The sequence below is a fragment of the Ictidomys tridecemlineatus genome, chromosome 1, assembly GCF_052094955.1.
Source record: "Ictidomys tridecemlineatus isolate mIctTri1 chromosome 1, mIctTri1.hap1, whole genome shotgun sequence".
NCBI classification, from domain to species: Eukaryota; Metazoa; Chordata; class Mammalia; order Rodentia; family Sciuridae; genus Ictidomys; species Ictidomys tridecemlineatus.
This window is the reverse complement of record NC_135477.1, coordinates 63,752,131-63,770,837: the sequence shown is the minus strand read 5'-3', so window position 1 is coordinate 63,770,837 and position 18,707 is coordinate 63,752,131. Positions and strand designations below refer to the sequence as shown.

At 35.3% G+C, this 18,707-nt stretch overlaps 1 protein-coding gene and 1 long non-coding RNA gene across 7 annotated transcripts in view; one reads left to right on the top strand and one right to left on the bottom strand.

Moving 5' to 3' along the window:
• Positions 1–529: 529 nt before the first annotated feature.
• Positions 530–12,447, bottom strand: Zwint (ZW10 interacting kinetochore protein). 6 transcript variants are annotated; one of them, XM_005337730.5, is made up of 9 exons: positions 12,273–12,440; positions 11,171–11,261; positions 10,880–11,003; positions 10,541–10,707; positions 10,346–10,402; positions 10,048–10,190; positions 9,856–9,972; positions 1,483–1,522; positions 530–1,170 (listed from the first exon to the last, which is right to left on the bottom strand). In XM_005337730.5, exons 1-7 carry the CDS (start codon positions 12,311–12,313, stop codon positions 9,858–9,860), a joined length of 738 nt encoding a protein of 245 aa, XP_005337787.2. In that variant the 5' UTR covers positions 12,314–12,440; the 3' UTR covers positions 530–1,170; positions 1,483–1,522; positions 9,856–9,857. The 6 variants fall into 6 exon arrangements, with proteins under 6 accessions (XP_005337787.2, XP_040128526.2, XP_040128524.2 ...); XM_040272592.2 differs by lacking the exon at positions 9,856–9,972 and having other exon boundaries at positions 12,273–12,447; XM_040272590.2 differs by lacking the exons at positions 530–1,170; positions 1,483–1,522 and adding an exon at positions 5,571–9,394 and having other exon boundaries at positions 12,273–12,441.
• Positions 12,448–12,534: 87 nt separating this feature from the next.
• LOC120885409 (uncharacterized) overlaps positions 12,535–18,707 on the top strand; it is a 29,828-nt gene continuing 23,655 nt past the window's right edge. The window contains exons 1-2 of the long non-coding RNA XR_013436011.1: positions 12,535–13,006; positions 16,975–17,040. This is a non-coding gene — a long non-coding RNA (uncharacterized LOC120885409). The remainder of the gene's footprint in view (positions 13,007–16,974; positions 17,041–18,707) is intronic.

Here is an 18,707-nt window from a genome sequence, read left to right as displayed (position 1 = left end):
TAATTTGTTGATTCTAACCTATTTCAATAGGTTTCACAAAGATTTTTTATATGAAAAATATGTAATATATAGTAGTGGCTGAATGGGGTAGTGCAGTGAGATGAAGCAATCTTTCACTTAATATCCTTAGAAAAGATGGACAGGATTGAGTAGTGATGTCTGCTATGGGAATGGGAGATGAGAATGGACTTTTAATATGGAACAATTTAGATGAATGGGATCAAAGCCAATCAGAATTTGGCACAATATGATACTGCAACCTTTCATCTAAACTTAAATTACAAAACCCTGCCATAGGTATTCAAAGATGTTTGTGATCAAAGGACACATGAATTGTTTGATTATACCACAAGTGGTTAACTTGCTTCTCTCAGATCTTCATTGGACTAGTCCATGAATGCCAAGTGTATATTTGAAGGGCCATTTCATGAAGGGAAATATGATGCTCAAAGAGTCTCTGATCACCTCCAAAGGATTATTCTCATGTCTGCTATATTTAGGATAATATAGGTTAAATAATTAGAAAAAATTAGCAAGTTCAGCTTTCACTTTATTCTCCAAGGTATAGGTTGTTTAACAAAACAATCATAAAAGTAACCAGTGCCCAGCATCATATGAGAAATATTAAGAGCTTCCTATTAAATAGCACAAGAAAGATAAAATCAGTGAGGTATCTGGCCAATCCAAGAGGGATAAATATGTAACATAAAATGGCTCAAAGGGTTAAAGAAATTTCAAATGAAGAATATATTTTTTCTGTGAAGACAGTGATGCCTAGAGAAAAAAATCAAATGTTTAATTTTCTAATAATTTATATATTATGAATCACATATATAAATTCATAAACTATATAGGAAATATTAGAGACTTCAATGTGCCTGAAGAAAACAAGTACATCTTCTCCTTGCAAACTTATAATACTCTTATTATTAAACTAATACACATATCCAATAAGCAAACATTTCTTTAATTCTAAGACAGCATTAAATGCAAAAACTGTTCCTGATAATAAAATTCTAAAATGAATGAGGCTATCACTTAGCCTTTTTATAAATAAACAGGAAATGCAGGTAAAAATATAGCAAACTGTTGATAGCAATCAGTACTGCAACAAAGTTAGATGAGATTCCTGTAGCTTCCAGGTGTCTTCGTGATTGAAATAAATGACTCCTTAAGAAATAAAGCAAAACAAATTAAAGTATGAGTAGATGCCTAACTTCACCATACAATATATATGTAAATGCACATGTATATTTGACACCTAGATACGTAGCTAGATAAAACCAAAAAACATCAAACAGTTCAATAAGTTAAATTTAAAAACTAGTCTCACAGTTTTAAACGAAAAAAATTATTTCATGGAAAACTTATTTATCGCCCGTATTTCTCTTAAATGACATCCCACTTATTGAGAATTAAGCTTCCAGGGATATATAAATGTAATGAAAAAGGCCAAGTAATTTAATTAGATATAAAACTTACACTTTCAGGTATATGAATCTCTATGGCTTTAGTTTTTCTCCTACACAAAAGATAAATATATAATGATTATTAGAATGATCTTAATATTTACTATCACTTTCTGTTATAACATTTTTTATCAATTTTTCAGATCACCACTACCATACCACCACCACACTAAGAGTTAAAAACTCCTGAGGTAAGAAGAGTGATAACAGTGGAAGGGGCAAAAGAGAAAACTGTTTGATTTCAACCAAACCTTTTATAAATCAAATTAAGTTTTTTACTATTTACTATTATTAAATTTAGAAGAGCCCAGTGCTAGTGCCAAGGATGATATAAGTACCTAATATATAGTTCCTCTTGCCTTTAAATTCCAGGCATCTATAAATATTGTTGCACATAATTGTTAGTTTTTGATAGTAATAGGGTGTTGTTGACAAACCACTCATTTTGTCAATTAATGTAAAATATATCACTATTTTTATTAATATAAACATTTTATATTACAAGTGATTTTTCATTCTTGTTTTCAATAGTTTGTCCCTAAAACCTTGATAAGTTAAATATTATTCAGGCATAATGATTTTTCATTGCAGAAATGCTTTCCAATGTTCTCTGAAAGTCATGAGCCCTTGGTGACTGTTAACAAAAAGTAGTAAACTGTAGGATAGATGATTCATTATTTTCCAGTAAGTTTGCTCTTGTTTTGATTGGTAACTGTCACCATTTAGGGATACGAATGCCAATGAATTCCTTTGGTGTTTATTTCTGTGGGTGTAATATGCAGTAGTTCATAATTACAATGACTGCATTTTACCTATTTTTATGGAACATTCCAAGAGTTCCATCTTGGTGCCACACCACCATTGCTTTAATAAGATACATAATGGCTTTAATGGATTTCAGCTCTTTAGTTGTCACTTATAGCAAGTTCCAATAATACACAGTAAGGAAGAATTTGTACTACCTTCTAAAGATGTTTTCTGCTGAGAACTCAGGATGTGCTCACAAATGGCATGATTTCCCTGGTAGTTTTATTTCAATGTATTGAAGTGCACTTGGAGATTTTTTTTTTCCCAAAGAAAGAAAGAAAACATCAATCGTTTTCCATGGCTTCCAGGTGAAGGCATTGACTCTCAATAGCTATCAGGGTAAAGGTAAAAAGCCCTTGTGAACTCAGCACTTTTGTATCTTCTGTAACAAGCTCTGCTTTGGCTACTTGTACTCTTGATTTCAGGAGTCTCTCATTTCCTATACTTCACCCAGGATGCTTCTTTTGACTAGTAAACATGATCATCTTTGCTGCTGACATAATATTCTCTTAGTCTTTAGAAATAGCAAAATATTTTTGTTACAAATAGCCTTTCACATTTTATTTTCCTTAATTTCTCCACTTAGAAAGGGCAGGGCTACTGTCTTTTTATTTATTTATTTATGATTCTTAGGTCTTATGTTTAGCATATAGCTGACATTCAATAAATATTTGATGAACTCTGTCTCTGGATAATTGCATATATTTAAAATGACATTCAAAAGGCAGCTTTTGGGAAAGCCTTCCATTAGTATTATCCAACAAATGTTTAGTAAACAATTTTCAAGTATGAAGGAACTAGTATACACTCATTAGTGGATGCAATGGTAAGTATGTTCCTGTACTGAGGAATTTACAAAGCAAATGTTTGATGACAGGATCTATATATGATAAAATAAAAAGTCATTAATACATATCAAGCAGTCACTATTTTCATTAGGTCATTATTGTTATATCTAATATAGGGAGGGGTTCACCAGGTTAATAACCATGGAATATAATACGTTCCAATTCAGTCCATAGTACTTCTTTCCTTCCTTTTCCTGATGTTCCTTCTATTTTCAATAGTGCACGTGTGTATATATATATATATATAAAATGAGAAATTCATTGTGACATATTCATACATGTATATAGGAAAGTTCGGTCAGATTCATTCCACTTTTCTCCATGTTCCTAACAATCCCCTTCCTCTACTCCACTGGTCCTTCTTCTATTTTCTTGGAATCCCCACTCATCCGTTTTCTTTCCCCATCTTATTTCCATTCTCCCTACCAGTTTTTTTTTTTTGTGTGTGTGTGTGTGTGTCTAGATACATACCACAAACATGTACATGTATTACGTATTTTTTGGTTGAATTTCTATAGTGAATTTACCATTTCTTTCCTTTTCCTCCTTTTTTCTCATGTTGAAAATGACATACTGGAAGAAAGGCACTGTAATCATTACTAACAGAGTTTTCAAGCTAGAAACAGTACATTTTACCTCAGCAAACGATTATCTTCATTTGAGTAACCAAATGAACAAATCAGAAATAATGCCATATTTCAGTAAACAGATATTTCAAATTAGTCCTTCATTTCTGACTATCTGGGCAGGGCAACCCAGGCCTTACATATATGGAGATATGGAAAGTATATTTTCCCTCAAATATACACATAAAGCATAAATTATTTAATGATTAGTTATAATATATTGAATTTCAATATAATTACTTAAAAAAAAAAAAACAACATTTTGTGATGCTGGGAATGGAACCCAGGGCATCACACATGCTAGGCAGGTGCTTTACCTCTGAGCTATAGTCCTAGCACCAACATAACTATTTTTTAACTAGTTCAAGTCCCCCTGGCAATTTAATATTTAGAAATGCATATTAAATAAGCATCTAAAAATCTAATGTTTATATACTGTAGAGTGTCTTGAAGATTCTTATTATTTTTTAAATGCCTTTTTTTTAAAATGTGGTGCTGAGGATCGAACCCAGTGACTCACACATGTGAGGCAAGTGCTCTACTGCTTAGTCACAGCACCAGCCATTGAAGATTATTTTTAAAACTTTGTTAAAAGATTTATGTTTAACTTAACAACATAAGCTGAAGAATTTATACTGCTTAAAAACAATAGTTTAAAAAGTCCTCAACACAAATATAAAATATGTTAATTCTAGAACCAGGTCATTCAAGGTTTCAAGAGCAAGGTATTTCAGAGAAGCACATTAATTAATGGGTTACAAATCCAAACACTAAGTTTCTCAGTGCCTGATAATTCTAAGTATCAAAGGGTTATTTAAAGACTGAACTACAAATAATAATAAAGTGAATTTATTTAATTTCACACTCAGTATTAATTTTTTTTGCACAAAAAAGGCATAAAGAGGTTCAAAAGGGAGAGAAATATTTTACAAGTTGTGTTGATTCTATAACATAGGATTAAGATGTGTCAACCTCAGAAATACTCTAAAATAGGAGAAAATTTAACGTGTGAATCATTTTCAAACTTAACAGAAATTTCTCAGATATTATGACTGGTAATTCCATATACTTTATAGATATTTGTTTTAATCCTCTTTGGAAGAATATGCTCATGAAAATGATAAAATACACAGACCATTTTCATATAAATATGAATTCATGACAAAGGGGGGAAAAAAGGCATTTGTTTTTAGGGGACGGTCAACACATTCACTGATTGCCATTTCCATAAAACACAAAATTTTAGTAATGTAAAAAAGAGAAGCAGAAAACAGCCTTTTTTATTAAATTATAAACAAGGTAAAATATTAGAAGTGGCTTGGTTTTATAAATTTTTAAGTTGTAAAGATAGAAGGAGAGGGATTACCTTTGCCAGAAATATCCAGAATATCAAGAATATTTACCTGACAAAAATCACACAAATAAAGAATATTTAATAAACTGTTCCATTTCTTGCACCAGGCCCAGGCAGGCCTACAGAACAGTTTATTGACATTGTGACATCACCTGGAATTTTAAAAAAATGTTTATTATCTTTTTAATATTAAAAAAAAAAACAACTTGAAAAATAGTACCTTAAAAAAGTTTTATCTTTTTTGTACGGTTCCTTTGGGAATTAATACTCCTGACTGGTGGGATGGACGAGGTCAGTATGAAAATGATGTGTTAAGAGAATATTTTAATATTTAGACCTCTGTCAGAAAAAAGGAATAGTTTAGAAAAGGTGGATGGAACAGAAGTTGAAACATGTAAGTAAAATGCCTTTTCTGGTGTAACTTCTGTGAAACATCGTACAAATTCTTTTTTTTTTTTTAAAGAGAGAGAATTTTTTAATATTTATTTTTTAGTTTTCGGCGGACACAACATCTTTATTTTATTTTTATGTGGTGCTGAGGATCGAACCCAGTGCCCCGTGCATGCAAGGCAAGCGCGTGGTTACTGCTTGAGCCACATCCCCAGCCCCATACAAATTCTTAAAACCTCATGTATGTGTTATGTTCCTTTTTCATTTTTTTTAAACTATTTATATTTTCAACAAATATTTGTGTATCTTTCCTCTTCAAGCACTATAATTACATATGCACATACAAAATGCATACATAGGTGTGTGTGTGTGTGTGTATATATATATATATAAAACTAATAAATATATAATAAACGGGTTATAGGTTTCATCATTTAATACAAATGAAATAAAAATTAACAGTAAAAATCACAAAAATTAGTGGAAGAAAAATGATAAATAATTCTCTCAAATTCATTTAGAAACTAAACAGTATTCTAAAGACACTTGAAAAGTAAAAGCAATATAAGAAACTTCCTTGAGTTAACACTAAAATTACAATCTATTTAGTAATAATGTATAGATCATGTATTAAAATATGAGATACTCTTAGCATGGTACTCAAATAAAAATGGGCATGCTAAAATGTATTTATCAGAAGAAAGGGGCATTAATCAAATATTATTTCTATTATTTTTTAATTATACAAATATTGAAAAAGAAACCAAAGAAAGCATAAGAAAACAAGACAATAGGAAAATAATTAAAGAACACAGTGAAAGCAGTATTAAAGCCATTTTGTGCTTTTTAAATGAAGTAGTAAAAAAGGCAAAAGTCCTCAATAGAAATAAAAAGTGGGAAAACATACAGATATAAAGAACAATAAAACTACATATTTTATAATTTTTCTAAATGTTTCTAAATAGTATCAATGAGTAGATAGAAGTGAACAAATTCCTCCTGTTTTATATGAGAGTTCAATATATACTTATAAAGTTTAGAAAACAATGAACAGTTCATTGTAAGACTACAACATACAAATACAAAAAGTACGTGATATTGGCCCACAAAATTCTAAATTATAAACTCTTCCACCAAGTAGAACAAAGTGTTTACATATATTCGGTCTAAGGTAATAAAATGCTGGCTCAAAATATGATCCTTGAGCCACAACTAAAAATATAACCCCCACCCCTGCTCAAAAAAAAGACTCAGGTCTAACTTCTTGAAATTAAAAAAAAAAAAGAAATTAAAACTTAAGTTAATGATTCAACAATTAGATTAATTACAGGCAATTAACATAACGAATTTAAGGAAACTAGAATGCAACCTAGAGAAAAAGAATAACGATAAACACAAAAGACAGTTAATATGAAAAAAAAAAAAGAAAATCTCATTGAGGTCTTAGAGGAAGGTAATATGAAAGGGTGATAAGAGCACATTTTAAAGCCAATCTGAAAATACATTTTATTTCTTAAAAGACTGACAATTGCAGACTTAGAAATTCCAGTTAATGCCAAAAGAGAAAAATGAAAAAGCACACCTCAAACTATTCATAAACACAATACTATACTCTTAGTACAACTCCAGTAAAGCACCAAAAATAGAAGAGTTGTTTAAGTAGCCAGTGGATAAAAAAAATATCACAGAACATTAAAACTGATAGCTAATTTGTCATCAGCAAAAATGAAAGTCAGATCAACATGGGAACATATATTTCATGTTAAGTGAAAGTGCCTGACTCCAATCATTTTTTATATAATGAAAGTATTTTCAAGAATTAGGGTGAAATCACTTATTTTTAGGTACTGGGAATTGAATTTAGGGACATTCTACCACTGAGCTACACTCTCAACCCTTTTCATTTTTTAGTTTGAGACAGCATTCCATTAAGTTGCCAAGACTGGTCTTGAACTTAACAGTCATGCCTCTTCAGCCTCCCACAATGCTGGGATTACAGGAGTGTGCCACCACTAGCAGCGAAAATATTTTCATATTAAAAACTAAAGTGTTATATAGGCTACAAACACTAAAGGAAAATCTCCACAAGGTGATATTATTTCATATGAAAAGTTCAAAAATGCAAAAATAAAACAGACAAGAATGGTAAATAAATGAATAAATTAAGCAGTGACTAAATAAAACAAGTCTAATTTGTGAAAACAGGCTACAAATAATACACTAGGCAAAAACAGCAGTTAATAATGGGATGATCCGTCAATAGTAATGGCCTTCTAGACTCCATTTATCAGTGAAGAAGATCAATATTCTTTACACTTAAGATTTTGTTAAGTATGAAAACTAAACTAGTGGAGAAAAGCTTCTAAATAAGAATAAGGGTAAGAATAATAGGATACAAAAAAACCAAGATATAAATAAAAGCACATGAAAAAATGACACAAATATAAAAACCAAGATATAAATAAAAGCACATGAAAAAATGACACAAATATAAAATCGAAAAGACAAATATTATAGAACCTTATTTTTTTATAAAATAGTCTTTTAAATGCTGCATGAAATGGTAAATTTAAGGATGAAGAAAGATTGAAACAAAAATGTTCTACTTGAAAAGTAGGAAAAGATATGCCAGACAAAGAATAACCAAAAGAGAATCAGCAAAGTTATATTGATATTAAAAGTATTTAATTTCAAGTCTAAAACCATTGGCTTAAAGATTAGAGAGCAATGGCACAATAAAGGTAAAGTTCTGGCACAATTAAGGTTCAGTTCTGAAGAAAGATATAAATGTCAACATTTATGTACCTTAACAAAGCAGCTATAAATCACAATAAGCAAACTTATCTACTAAAAGAAATAAACAAAGCCACTATCATAGCTGGAGACTTGAACACACCTCTCACAGAAGATAATACTCAGACCACAAAAATCTAAGTATATAGAAAATTATAACCAAACAAACACATACACAAACATAATCTAACAATTCTAAGAGAAACATTCTTTTCTCATATCAGACATTAAAAAAATAAAATAAAAATCGAGGCTTCTGTTTTCAAATTTAATTATGCGGGTAACATTCTCTAGCCAAATCAGAATTTATGAAGATTATCTTCCCACAAAGATATAGCAGAAAACTTCAAAATTATTATTCAAAGAAATTCAGGAAGAAGAAAAAAAGAGAAAATTTAAAATGGCATGAATTGGATGATTGTGAAAACTTAGAGGAAGAAATTATAATATTAAGTGTTTATTTGGGAAAACAAATACTGAGAGTTATTATCTGATAAAAATGAGAATTTACAAAAGTAGTATTCTCCACCCAAAGTTACAAGCGAGGAAATGATCCAGAAACCACAAGTCAATGAAACATAACATTCAATGCCGGACTATAAAAACCAATCTTTCAACGTAATAAAATGAACAAGCATCTGAAGAGTAACCAAGGAAAGTATTAGATAACACACAAAGGGGTATCAGGAATGTAAAATTAGGCCATTCTTAAAAAAGTTAAATGAGCTCATCACTGTAGCTCCTCCAGTTCACATCATGGGTCCTTAGCACAACACAGGAACTCAACAAACATTTGGGTTAATGAAAAACAATATCTTCCCAAATTTATCCACCTGTGTAAATAGTCTTCCCCTTGAATTAAGCTCAGCATGTTTGCTTCATGTGGATTTTGGCAAAAAACTCAAGGCCCTGGCCATCTACACGATCTAGTTCACACCTGTCCCAGCACCTATCATGTTATTAGCCTTTGAAAATCTGTAGTTCTTTCTATCAGCTGTGAAGATGAACAAACAGGTAACTGAGATAGCCAGGACTTTTAATTGACAGACTTCAACCTAGGTCACGGTCAGAAATCAGGCTGTACTCAAGCATTCATAATCCAATCTGCTGGGGAAGATGGAGAGAGGGTTAGACCAGATGGGTCTGGCATAGGGATGATGTACCAAGCTTCACCATAACATCTCTTTCCTTCTTCCCACTTCCAATCCCATCAATGGGTAGCAGAGCTCAAATGCAGTAAAAGGCACACCAGGGGTTCACCTTTCTTCCACACCTGCAGTTCAGGGACACCAAAGTCTGAGATGAGCTGTTGACCTGTTCTAGGATCTTGCCCAGACTGCTTTCAGCCAGGCAGGCAGAGCAAGTTCATGTCTACAGCAGATAGAGGGCTACTGGCCTTGGAGAAGTATGGTATGGAAAGTGAGGTATGGTATGTCAAGTTAGCAGCTCCTCTACTGCCTTCCCATTTGTTACAATTCTCATTCACTTTGGAGGACATACCAATCTCTTCCATGATGTCCCCAGTGTTTACCCTCTGTCCAGGGGTTGGGACAACTGCTGGGGCTTACCCTTAAGCAGTTACATGTGGAAGGGTAGCTCCTGTAGTAGCTCTGCTCTCAGCCTCTGCCTCAGGGACCAGCTGCTTACCCTGCAGGGTATACAGGAGCTGAAGGAAGGTCTGGTGCCTGGAAGGAAGTATGTGTAAGGGGAGAGAATCTCAGCTGGATTACATCGATTTTCAGCCAATGTTCCCATCTCACCTCTGCAGTTTATCCTGTTCCCATTCTGCCTGCTTTTTCAAGGTTCCAAGTTCCTGATGTAGCTGCTCAAGCTTCTGCTGAATTCCCTTCTGACGTTCCTTCAGCCCTGCAGAGACTTCTGCCAGACTCTGCAGATGTTTCTCCTATTGGGAATGAAGGTGTAGACAAAGCTCATCCAATGTGGAAGTCTTGGTGCCATCTCTCCAATCCCACCAGCCTAGAACTAGTTCACTGATGAAAACAGAGACCTAGTCACTTCCAATTAGAAACAGGAACCTAGAGAAAAGGAAGGACTCACCTGTTGTAGTTTCCGCTGCTTCTGGGCGGCTTTGAATTTCTCCATTACTGCTTGCTTCTGCAGATAAGCAAGAGAGATGTAAAGAAAATATTTTTTCAGATAGGGTTTTTGGAGATAGCAATCAGGTTTAGTTTACTCATTCTTTTCCTCTTCATCTCTTCCTTCCCTTCCCTCCCTCGAGTTTCCTCATAGCACCTTGGCTTGGAGCTGCTCAAAGGCCTCCTGGAGCTGAACACGCTTCCTTTGGACCTCCTCCATCTGGGGCAGGGCCTGGGTCGTGATGCTTGTTATGGCGTCTACATGCTCTTGATAGGTAGCCTTCAGCTCTTTCCATTGTTCTTTGGCTTCAGTTGCCTTCTGTCCTGAGATGAGCCACCAAGAATGAAGGTATGAGCGAAGTTGGCCTGCAGCCTCCCTCCCTGAAATAGTGGGCCTCAGTCTTCTCTATAGTCAGTTAGCTGACCCAATCCACTTCTTCTCTCCTTGCCCCTCAGGCCAGCCCCTACCCGAATCCTGAATCCCTTGGCTACTCACGGCTCAAGTCTTCAGAAGCCAAGGGGCCCAGGTCCTGGGCAATGTCCTCCTGAGCCAGGAAATTCTGTAGGAAGTATACTACCTGAAGTTGGCTGCAGAGCAGCTTGTCTTTCTTTCGGGAATTCTGTTCAGAAGAAGGGTAGAGGCAGGGAACAGTCATACCTACTTGCAACATAGGCCAACAAAACTGCCTTCCACTTCAGTCTTCATCAATGCTGCCCAGCATCTCAAGAGAAAGCTCTAGAACCAGACCCTGCCTTCTGAAAAGTTGGCTCCCATCAGTGTACATACGCTCAAAAACTCAGCCAGGATCCGAGCTGGCAGCTCCGCCTCTTCCTGTAAGCCTATAGGTTCCACAATGTCTGCCACTTCAGCCAGGACCCTGAAGGCAAGGAGGCCAGGAAATGGGTGTTTGCAGTTTTCTGGGCTGCCAGCTCTACAGTTCACATACACAGGTAGAGGAGCTATCAATGCTGAGTCTCACCCTGACCAACATCTACACAAAGGCCTGAAGAGTCTATAGCCTAAGACCGCTCCTGGGGTGTGTGTGTGTGTGTAGAACATAGGGTGGTAATTAAGTGCGTGAAGCAAATCTACAGAGCAAAGGGGATAAAGGAATATGGGAAGAGGGCTGAAACTTTAATGAAAAGTCTCACTAAGAAACTGAGTCAAGAGCTGGGGATGTGGCTCAAGCGGTAGCGCGCCCACCTGCCATGCGCAGGGCGCTCGTGTCCACCTAAAGCTAAAAAATAAATATTTTTAAAAAAAAAAGGAAAAAGAAATTGAGTCAAGATGTGAAAGCAGCCAGGGAGAAAGGCAGGGAAAGTTAAGAATATGGGCAGAGCTCTGATGGCCCTTGGAAGCCCTCCTTGCAGGGAGCACTAGTCTTAGAAGAGGGTATGAGAATACCTGAGGAAGGTCTAAAGACATAGGGCAGGGCATCTTGGTCTTGGGTCTCAGGTTTTTCCTGGCTAGGGACTGAAGGAGGCCACCAGGGAGCAGAGACGGGGAAAATACCACATGGGAAAATGGTTATTTAGGGAGAGTAGACTGACTAGGCTGTCTCAAGAGAGTGGAAATTCAGTTAGAATGGCTAATAGGAGTGAGGGGATTTGGAGGACGGGGATGGAACTGTCCTCCTTCTAAGGCACACCTCTGGGGAGAGGGCGAGGCAGGGTGATGATGGATGGTTTTAGTCCCTCAGAAGCCGCACTCCTGGAGCCTGCCAAGAGGCACTTCAGGAAACTGAAACTGAGAACTGGGATCAGGACCAATTCGTAGAGGAGTCGAACTCCAACAGCTGTTCGGAATCCAAAGAACCAAACATGTAGATGGGGACCTACAGGTTCTCCTCCACCCGGCTCCCAGAGGCGAAATGCTAGCGAATACTTACTCTAAAACTCGAGCTTCCGCCTGCGTCTCTACCGCCTCCATGACGGGGCCGCGCCGCACCACGCTGCGCCTAGTTTTCTTTGGTTTTGGATTCACCGCGGACTGCGCGCCAGAGCAGGCGATTGAAGGCTGAATCCGTGGGCGGAAATTAAGAACACAGCGCGCTCTAATTGGCTGGTGCGAATTCGCGCCGCGCGGTTGACGCAGGCGCAGTTGTGGCCAGGCCGCGGAGAGCGCGCAGGGTTTATGCGCCTGCGCAAGAGGTCGTGGGCGGTGGAGGACCAAGTGCGGGTGAGTTTGTTTGGCAGGTCGGGCTTTTCTTATTTTAGCAGGAAAGCGGAAAAGCCTTGTCTTCACTTTCGGTTTCAGGAAAAATAAAATTCACGCTTTATTTTAAAAATGTACGATTTCAGTAGAAAGAAAACAATGGGGCTGTGTTCCAAGACACGGAAGACTTGATCAGGGAGCAAGTGATATAGACTCAGAGAGCTTACTGCCTTCAAAGCCTTTTGAAAGATGCAGTGCAAGCAGAGCCCAGAGGATCATCTGTTGACAAGATAAAGCTGAAATTCCGGAAGGTAGTGTTGCGTGCAGAATACAGAAGATGGAACTGCTCAGAGAGAGAAATTGAATTCTGCAGTTTTCTTGAATATTCAACTGATGAGCAGAATGTCTAAGGAAACTTACTGAAAGTTTTTTTTTTTTTTTTTTTTAAGATACTGGAGCTTACACAAGGTCAGAAATAGTAGTTGTTTTAAGTAATCGTAATCGGGCTGGAAAACCACACAGTGTTTGGGGCATTGGATAGAATACACAGAGGAGTCTTACTCTAGTAGTGGCAATAATTAAGCCTGGACTGATCGTTGCCTTAGTGCCTCTTAACTTAAAAGCAAAACCCATTAAATATTCATAAATAAACAAAAAGCTCCACCAACCAATAAATACAATGTGCTTTGGCATTCAATTAAAATTACCAAGCTTACTTAAAAGAAAGCTCACATTGAGGAGCAAAGTTAGTTGTTGATCACTATTGAAATAGTAGAATCAACAAAGACAATAAAATGATTATTATAACTATATACTATATGTTCAAAAAGATAAGCAGAGCTATACTTAAAAGTAACAAGTGACGATAACAATTCAGAGATAGAGGAAGTTTCATGGAGGTTGGGGGAATGAAAAATGGGTACATCTGCTTTGGAAAACAATCTAGCAGATCCTCCAAGTGTTACATGTGGAATTACCATAGGAGTCATAATTGCACTACTAGATGCGTATTCAAAACAAATGAAAACACATGCACACAAAAGCTTGTACATAAATATCCATGGTAGCTTTATTCACAAGGGTCAAAAAGTAGAATCAGTTGAGTGAATGACTGTAATCACAGCAGCTGGGGAGGCTGAGACAGGAGGATCAAAGCCAGCCTCAACAAAAGCAAGGTGCTAAGTAACTCTGAGATCCTGTTTCTAAAACGCAAAATAGGGCTGGGGATGTGGCTCAGTGGTTGAGTGCTTCTGATTTCAATCCCTGGTACCTCCCCCCACAAAAATGTATTCTACTGTCATGTCTGAACTAATTGGGACAAATAAAAAATAGATAATGGACTGTACAAATAAAAATAACAGTAATGTGATTTTAACACTTTGGAAAATAAAATGGAGCAAAAGCTAGTAAGTTGCAAAGCTAAATCTAAAACAAATATGTCTGACACCAAAGGCTGCATTACTGAATGTTCCAACTAGAGTGAAATCTGAGGTGGTGGTGGTGGTTGTTGTTTTTAATAATAAAACTCAGCCTTTGTTCAAGGCCTGTTTTTTCTTGAATAATGAACAACTTACTCTTGACCTGGTACTCAATATATGTTTTTAGAATTGATTTGAAGTGGCTTAATGTTCCTTTTTGTTACTGTCCTACCTACATGCAATATAGTGTTTTACCCAAAAATGTCTTATATTTTGTTTATAAAATCTTAAATACTTTATTGAAATTTTCACACATTAGAGCAGTTGAGAGAGGGCATATCTCAGTGTAAACATTTTTTTTAAATACTTTTCAGTCACCCCAGTCACCAACAGTTTTAGAATTTTACATCTACAATTATATTTTCTTTTTTTCTTTTTTTTTTTAAAGAGAGAGTGACAGAGAGAGGGCGACAGAGAGAGAGAATTTTAACATTTATTTTTTCTTAGTTCTTGGCAGACACAACACCTTCGTTTGTATGTGGTGCTGAGGATCGAACCCGAGCCGCATGCCACCGCTTGAGCCACATCCCCAGCCCTACAATTATATTTTCTATGTATGTTTTATATGGAAGATGAGAGATTTGAGGAATGCATTTAAGGTGATGAAAACCCAATCTTAGCTATGAAAAGCATATTTCATCAGAGAAAAGGAGTTGCCCCTAAAGATGCTTCTAGTCAAATTTCTTACAGCACAGTTCATGGAAATGTAAATATCATGATTTTGGAATAAGATTTAAATTTAGTCTTAGTTTAACTACCTGGTCCCTTTGTGATTTTTTATCAAGAATTTAATCTTATAATTTATTATGTAAGAATAGTAATGATGTGATAATATTTCTTGAGGAAAACCATAAAAAATAATATTGAAAAATTCTCAACCTTTGCTTGACACAAAGTGAATGTTAGACATTTTAATTTATGTTTCCAAGAGCCCCTTTCGAGTCATATTTAAATAAAAGCCAGAATATGAATAACTTCAGAAGCGATTTGGGAATAATCTGTTATATAAGAATTAAGGAAATGCTTAATGTATAAAACATGCATCAGACTAATTCCAATAAGCTTATCTCTTCCATTTACATTAATGTTTAGTATATTTTATAATCTATACCTTTTACAGTTTCTGATCATTCATTTTTCAGTGTCAACTTGCAGTAGACTTATGACTCTAATTTGGGGCTTTACTAAAAGAACAATTAAGAAATTCCATTCCAGATGCTTAACATTTAGCACAGAAAGCCATAACTGCTCTTGCATGAGCTATGATGCAGAGAGTCGGTGTTAGTAGGATGTTAGCTACAGCTGTGCTTTGCTGGAATTTTCAGATCCAGATATTGTATTTCATTTCAGGAAGAATCTTCATGTTTAGCATCTAAATTGCAGATCATAAGGCAATTCTTGCCTTGGCTTGCTAGTTCCAGATGGATAGATTCTGACTTACACACTGTTCAATTCCCTATTTAGTCTGTCATCCCTCTAACAATGCTCAGCATCCATGCAATTTGGACACGGACCATCTGAACTAAATTGCAAAGCCCTCATGAGAAAGGATGTCTCACTAGGAGAAAATGCCCATGAAAGCCTATTGAATCTTTTCTAATCACAGCCAAAACCTCCAGTTTCTTACTCTTTGTTTTCTGACAGTAATGAACCAAAACACTATGATGAAAACTTAGACACCGTAGGGATTATTTTTAAGTCTTAAACTTATTTTTATGTATCTTCTACTTGTAATCATGTTTAGGTTGTTCCCATTGCTTCAGTCTAATTCTTAAGGAATATAATTTTGCCTTACCAGTACAAATCTTCCCTTTTCAAGAAGAGTAATATGTTACTCTTCGTGGTTCAAGGTAAGCAATAAGTTGTTTTGGATTTCCCATTCAATAGTCATCAATATGTACCCAGAGAGAGCAAGCATTTCATACATACATAAAATGATTGACTCAGAAAGAAAAAGAATGAGGATGTAATATGCTGATTTTGCCCCATACTATTTATATCCCTCTGGTGTATAATACTGCAGTATTACTATAGAGATCACCCTTTGAAATGTTTAAAGATGATTATGAAAAAAAGAAAGTCCTAAATCCTCAAGTGAGTTTGTATTTCTATTATATAATGCGCATTAAAAACAAGTTATTTATTAACCCTTTTATCTCTAAGTACCTATGTTTGAAACCAATATGATTTGGACAGTTATTTTAGTTTTCCCAGTGAGTAACTTTTTGAAAACATGGTGATTACAGCATTTGCTTTCATTGTTTCATTGTCAAGATGTACAGTACTATTGTAAAAATGATGATATTTAAAGAGGTTTTATGGTAGTTCTTTGCTTAGTTTATTTTTTACATTTTAGTACTATTATTATCTTCTCAAACAGTCTCCTATTTCTCAGATTCATCTTAAAGTTATGGTTCAAGTGATCCTCCTGCCTCAGCCCCCTCAGTGCTAAGACTAAAGGCAAACACCACCTGCACCCAGATCTTGCAATTTAGAATATATAGATGTGAATTTTTATTAAGAGATATAAAGATACTTACTTTCCATATTAAAATTTTAAATCAAATAAATTGACATCAAAAATCCTCCACTAATTAAAATTCTTTCAAGTTATAGCATTATTTTAATTGCATTATTCTGGTTTTCTCATGAGATTAAGCATCTTTCCTTAGTTCTGTTAATGGTTCGTGTTTTTTCTAAGAGACAATTAAAATATCTATCTAATTATAGGACTTCCTGAGGTTTTCCTGGTTCTTGGTATAACAAGTCATTTTTTTCATGTATCCCAGACATTTTGACAATTTTGTTAGGAGATTCTATCTCTAAGTCTTCTTTTTTCGTAGATAGTCACTCTTTTAAGTTTAATATATAAATTTTAATATACTTACATGAGATTTAATTCTCAGAGTTTAGTTTCTGAACCGTTGCAATGCTAATTTTGTCTGCTTTGTTTTACAGTGCTGCTGGAGTTCCTGCGTAATGCCAACTGGTTCCAACTAAGGGACCTCAGGGCATTCTTTTAGGGTAAGGAAGAAGCCATTGGACTTAAGTCTCTCCTTTCCCTGGGTTAAAGTCAGGGAGACACAGGGCTTTGCTACTGCTGTGGTTTTGTTCAGAGGGGATCACTCTTTAAGCTCTGGTTCAGGATAAGGAATGGATAGCTGGTATGAATAAGAATTTACTACTGCCATTACTGTTAATGAACAGGACCAAAAGGAGACCCTTTTTTGAGGGGAGGGGGCGGAGAAGTGCTTAGATCTCCACACTAGGTGTGTTGAATTTCTGTTTTCTCAGGACTTCTGCTAGGATTGAATGTGTTTCTCCTTTTTTATTTTTCTTCTTATTTTCTTCTCTATTGGTTATTCTTGTGTCAAGCTTCTCTACTACCTGGGTATATGAGAAGTAAAAATAAAACCCAGGGAACTCACCACATCATTATTTATGAAGTCCTACACTCTCTAGCTTGTCTTCCTCCTTCCTTTGAGATATTAGAATCCTCTTATTGTTGTCTGTTAAATAAGTTTCAGAATATATAATTACTCTTAAAAAGGAGGTACAAAGAAAAATGGATCTATACTATCTTTTTTCTAAATCCTTAGCTATTAATTTTATAACTATGTTTATATTTTCATATTATAAAAATTAGCAATTATACCAGAACATGTTAGGTACTGGGAAAACAAAATTGTGAATAAGAAAATTAGTGTGTAAGTAGTTATATACATAAAGGAAGAAAGGGAGGAAGGAAGGCAGAAAGAAAGGAAAGAAGGAGGAGGGAAGAAGAAGAGCAAATACAACATCCTGTTGTCAGTGTACTATTTTAATAACAGTATTATACACTGGAAATTACAACACTCATGTTACTAACCAATGCAGAATTTTTGGTAACTGATTTAAATTCTATAAACTTACATTTTTTGTTTATGTAATTAAAGAGTTTGCTTATAATTTGTGATTTCTTGTAGTTATAAATGTTCTGGTTCTTAAACAATTTCTCTAGAAGTCATAGTTAGTACTCTATTAAAAATGGTTTACTATTAAGCTTATAGTTGCATCTCCCAAGGCAGCATGCAGGCCCTTTGACACAGCTGTGCAGTAGAGGGAAACAGCAGCAAGTCAATTGAATTGGTGTAAAACAATAGGGGATTTTGTATATTTTCCTAAGAAATGGCATATGTGGGGCATGTGTCAAAGAGGTTGAGCTTCCAAATATGAAAGGCTCAACAGAGTTTACACCTGTGAGCAGCTGGTCACACACCTTTGGTTTTCCAAATACGTTCACATGTTGAGAGAATCTCACCCAGTGGCTATTATATTTGAATATCAAGGACAAACATGTCATAGCTAATGCCCATCCAACTGTTAATGCAGTCTGTTCCTTTATTGGAACTTCTGTCCCCAGTCTAAAGGATATTTCATTGAATTAATATACTCTGCCTTGATGATCAAGAAAGTATGTAGGTTTGCAACCATTATCATCTAAACTTTTTTAAAAAAATATTTTTTAGTTGTCAATGGACCTTTATTTATTTATTTATTTTTATGTAGTGCTGAGGATCGAAGCCAGTGCCTCACACATGCTAGGCAAGTGCTCTACCACTGAGCCAAAAAACCCCAGTCCTAAACTTTCTGATTATGCTAAGGGTGTATATTTTTAGTCTCTTGGCCCAAACTCACTAGTGACTATATAT

Coding starts and splice junctions, on each gene's coding strand:
- Zwint (XM_040272590.2), bottom strand. CDS start 12,313: ATGGAGGCGGTAGAGACGCAGGCGGAAGCTCGAGTTTTAGA. Junction 11,262..12,272: donor GCGGAAGCTCGAGTTTTAGA/GTAAGTATTCGC, acceptor CCTTGCCTTCAG/GGTCCTGGCTGAAGTGGCAG. Junction 9,973..10,047: donor GAACAGGATAAACTGCAGAG/GTGAGATGGGAA, acceptor ACTTCCTTCCAG/GCACCAGACCTTCCTTCAGC.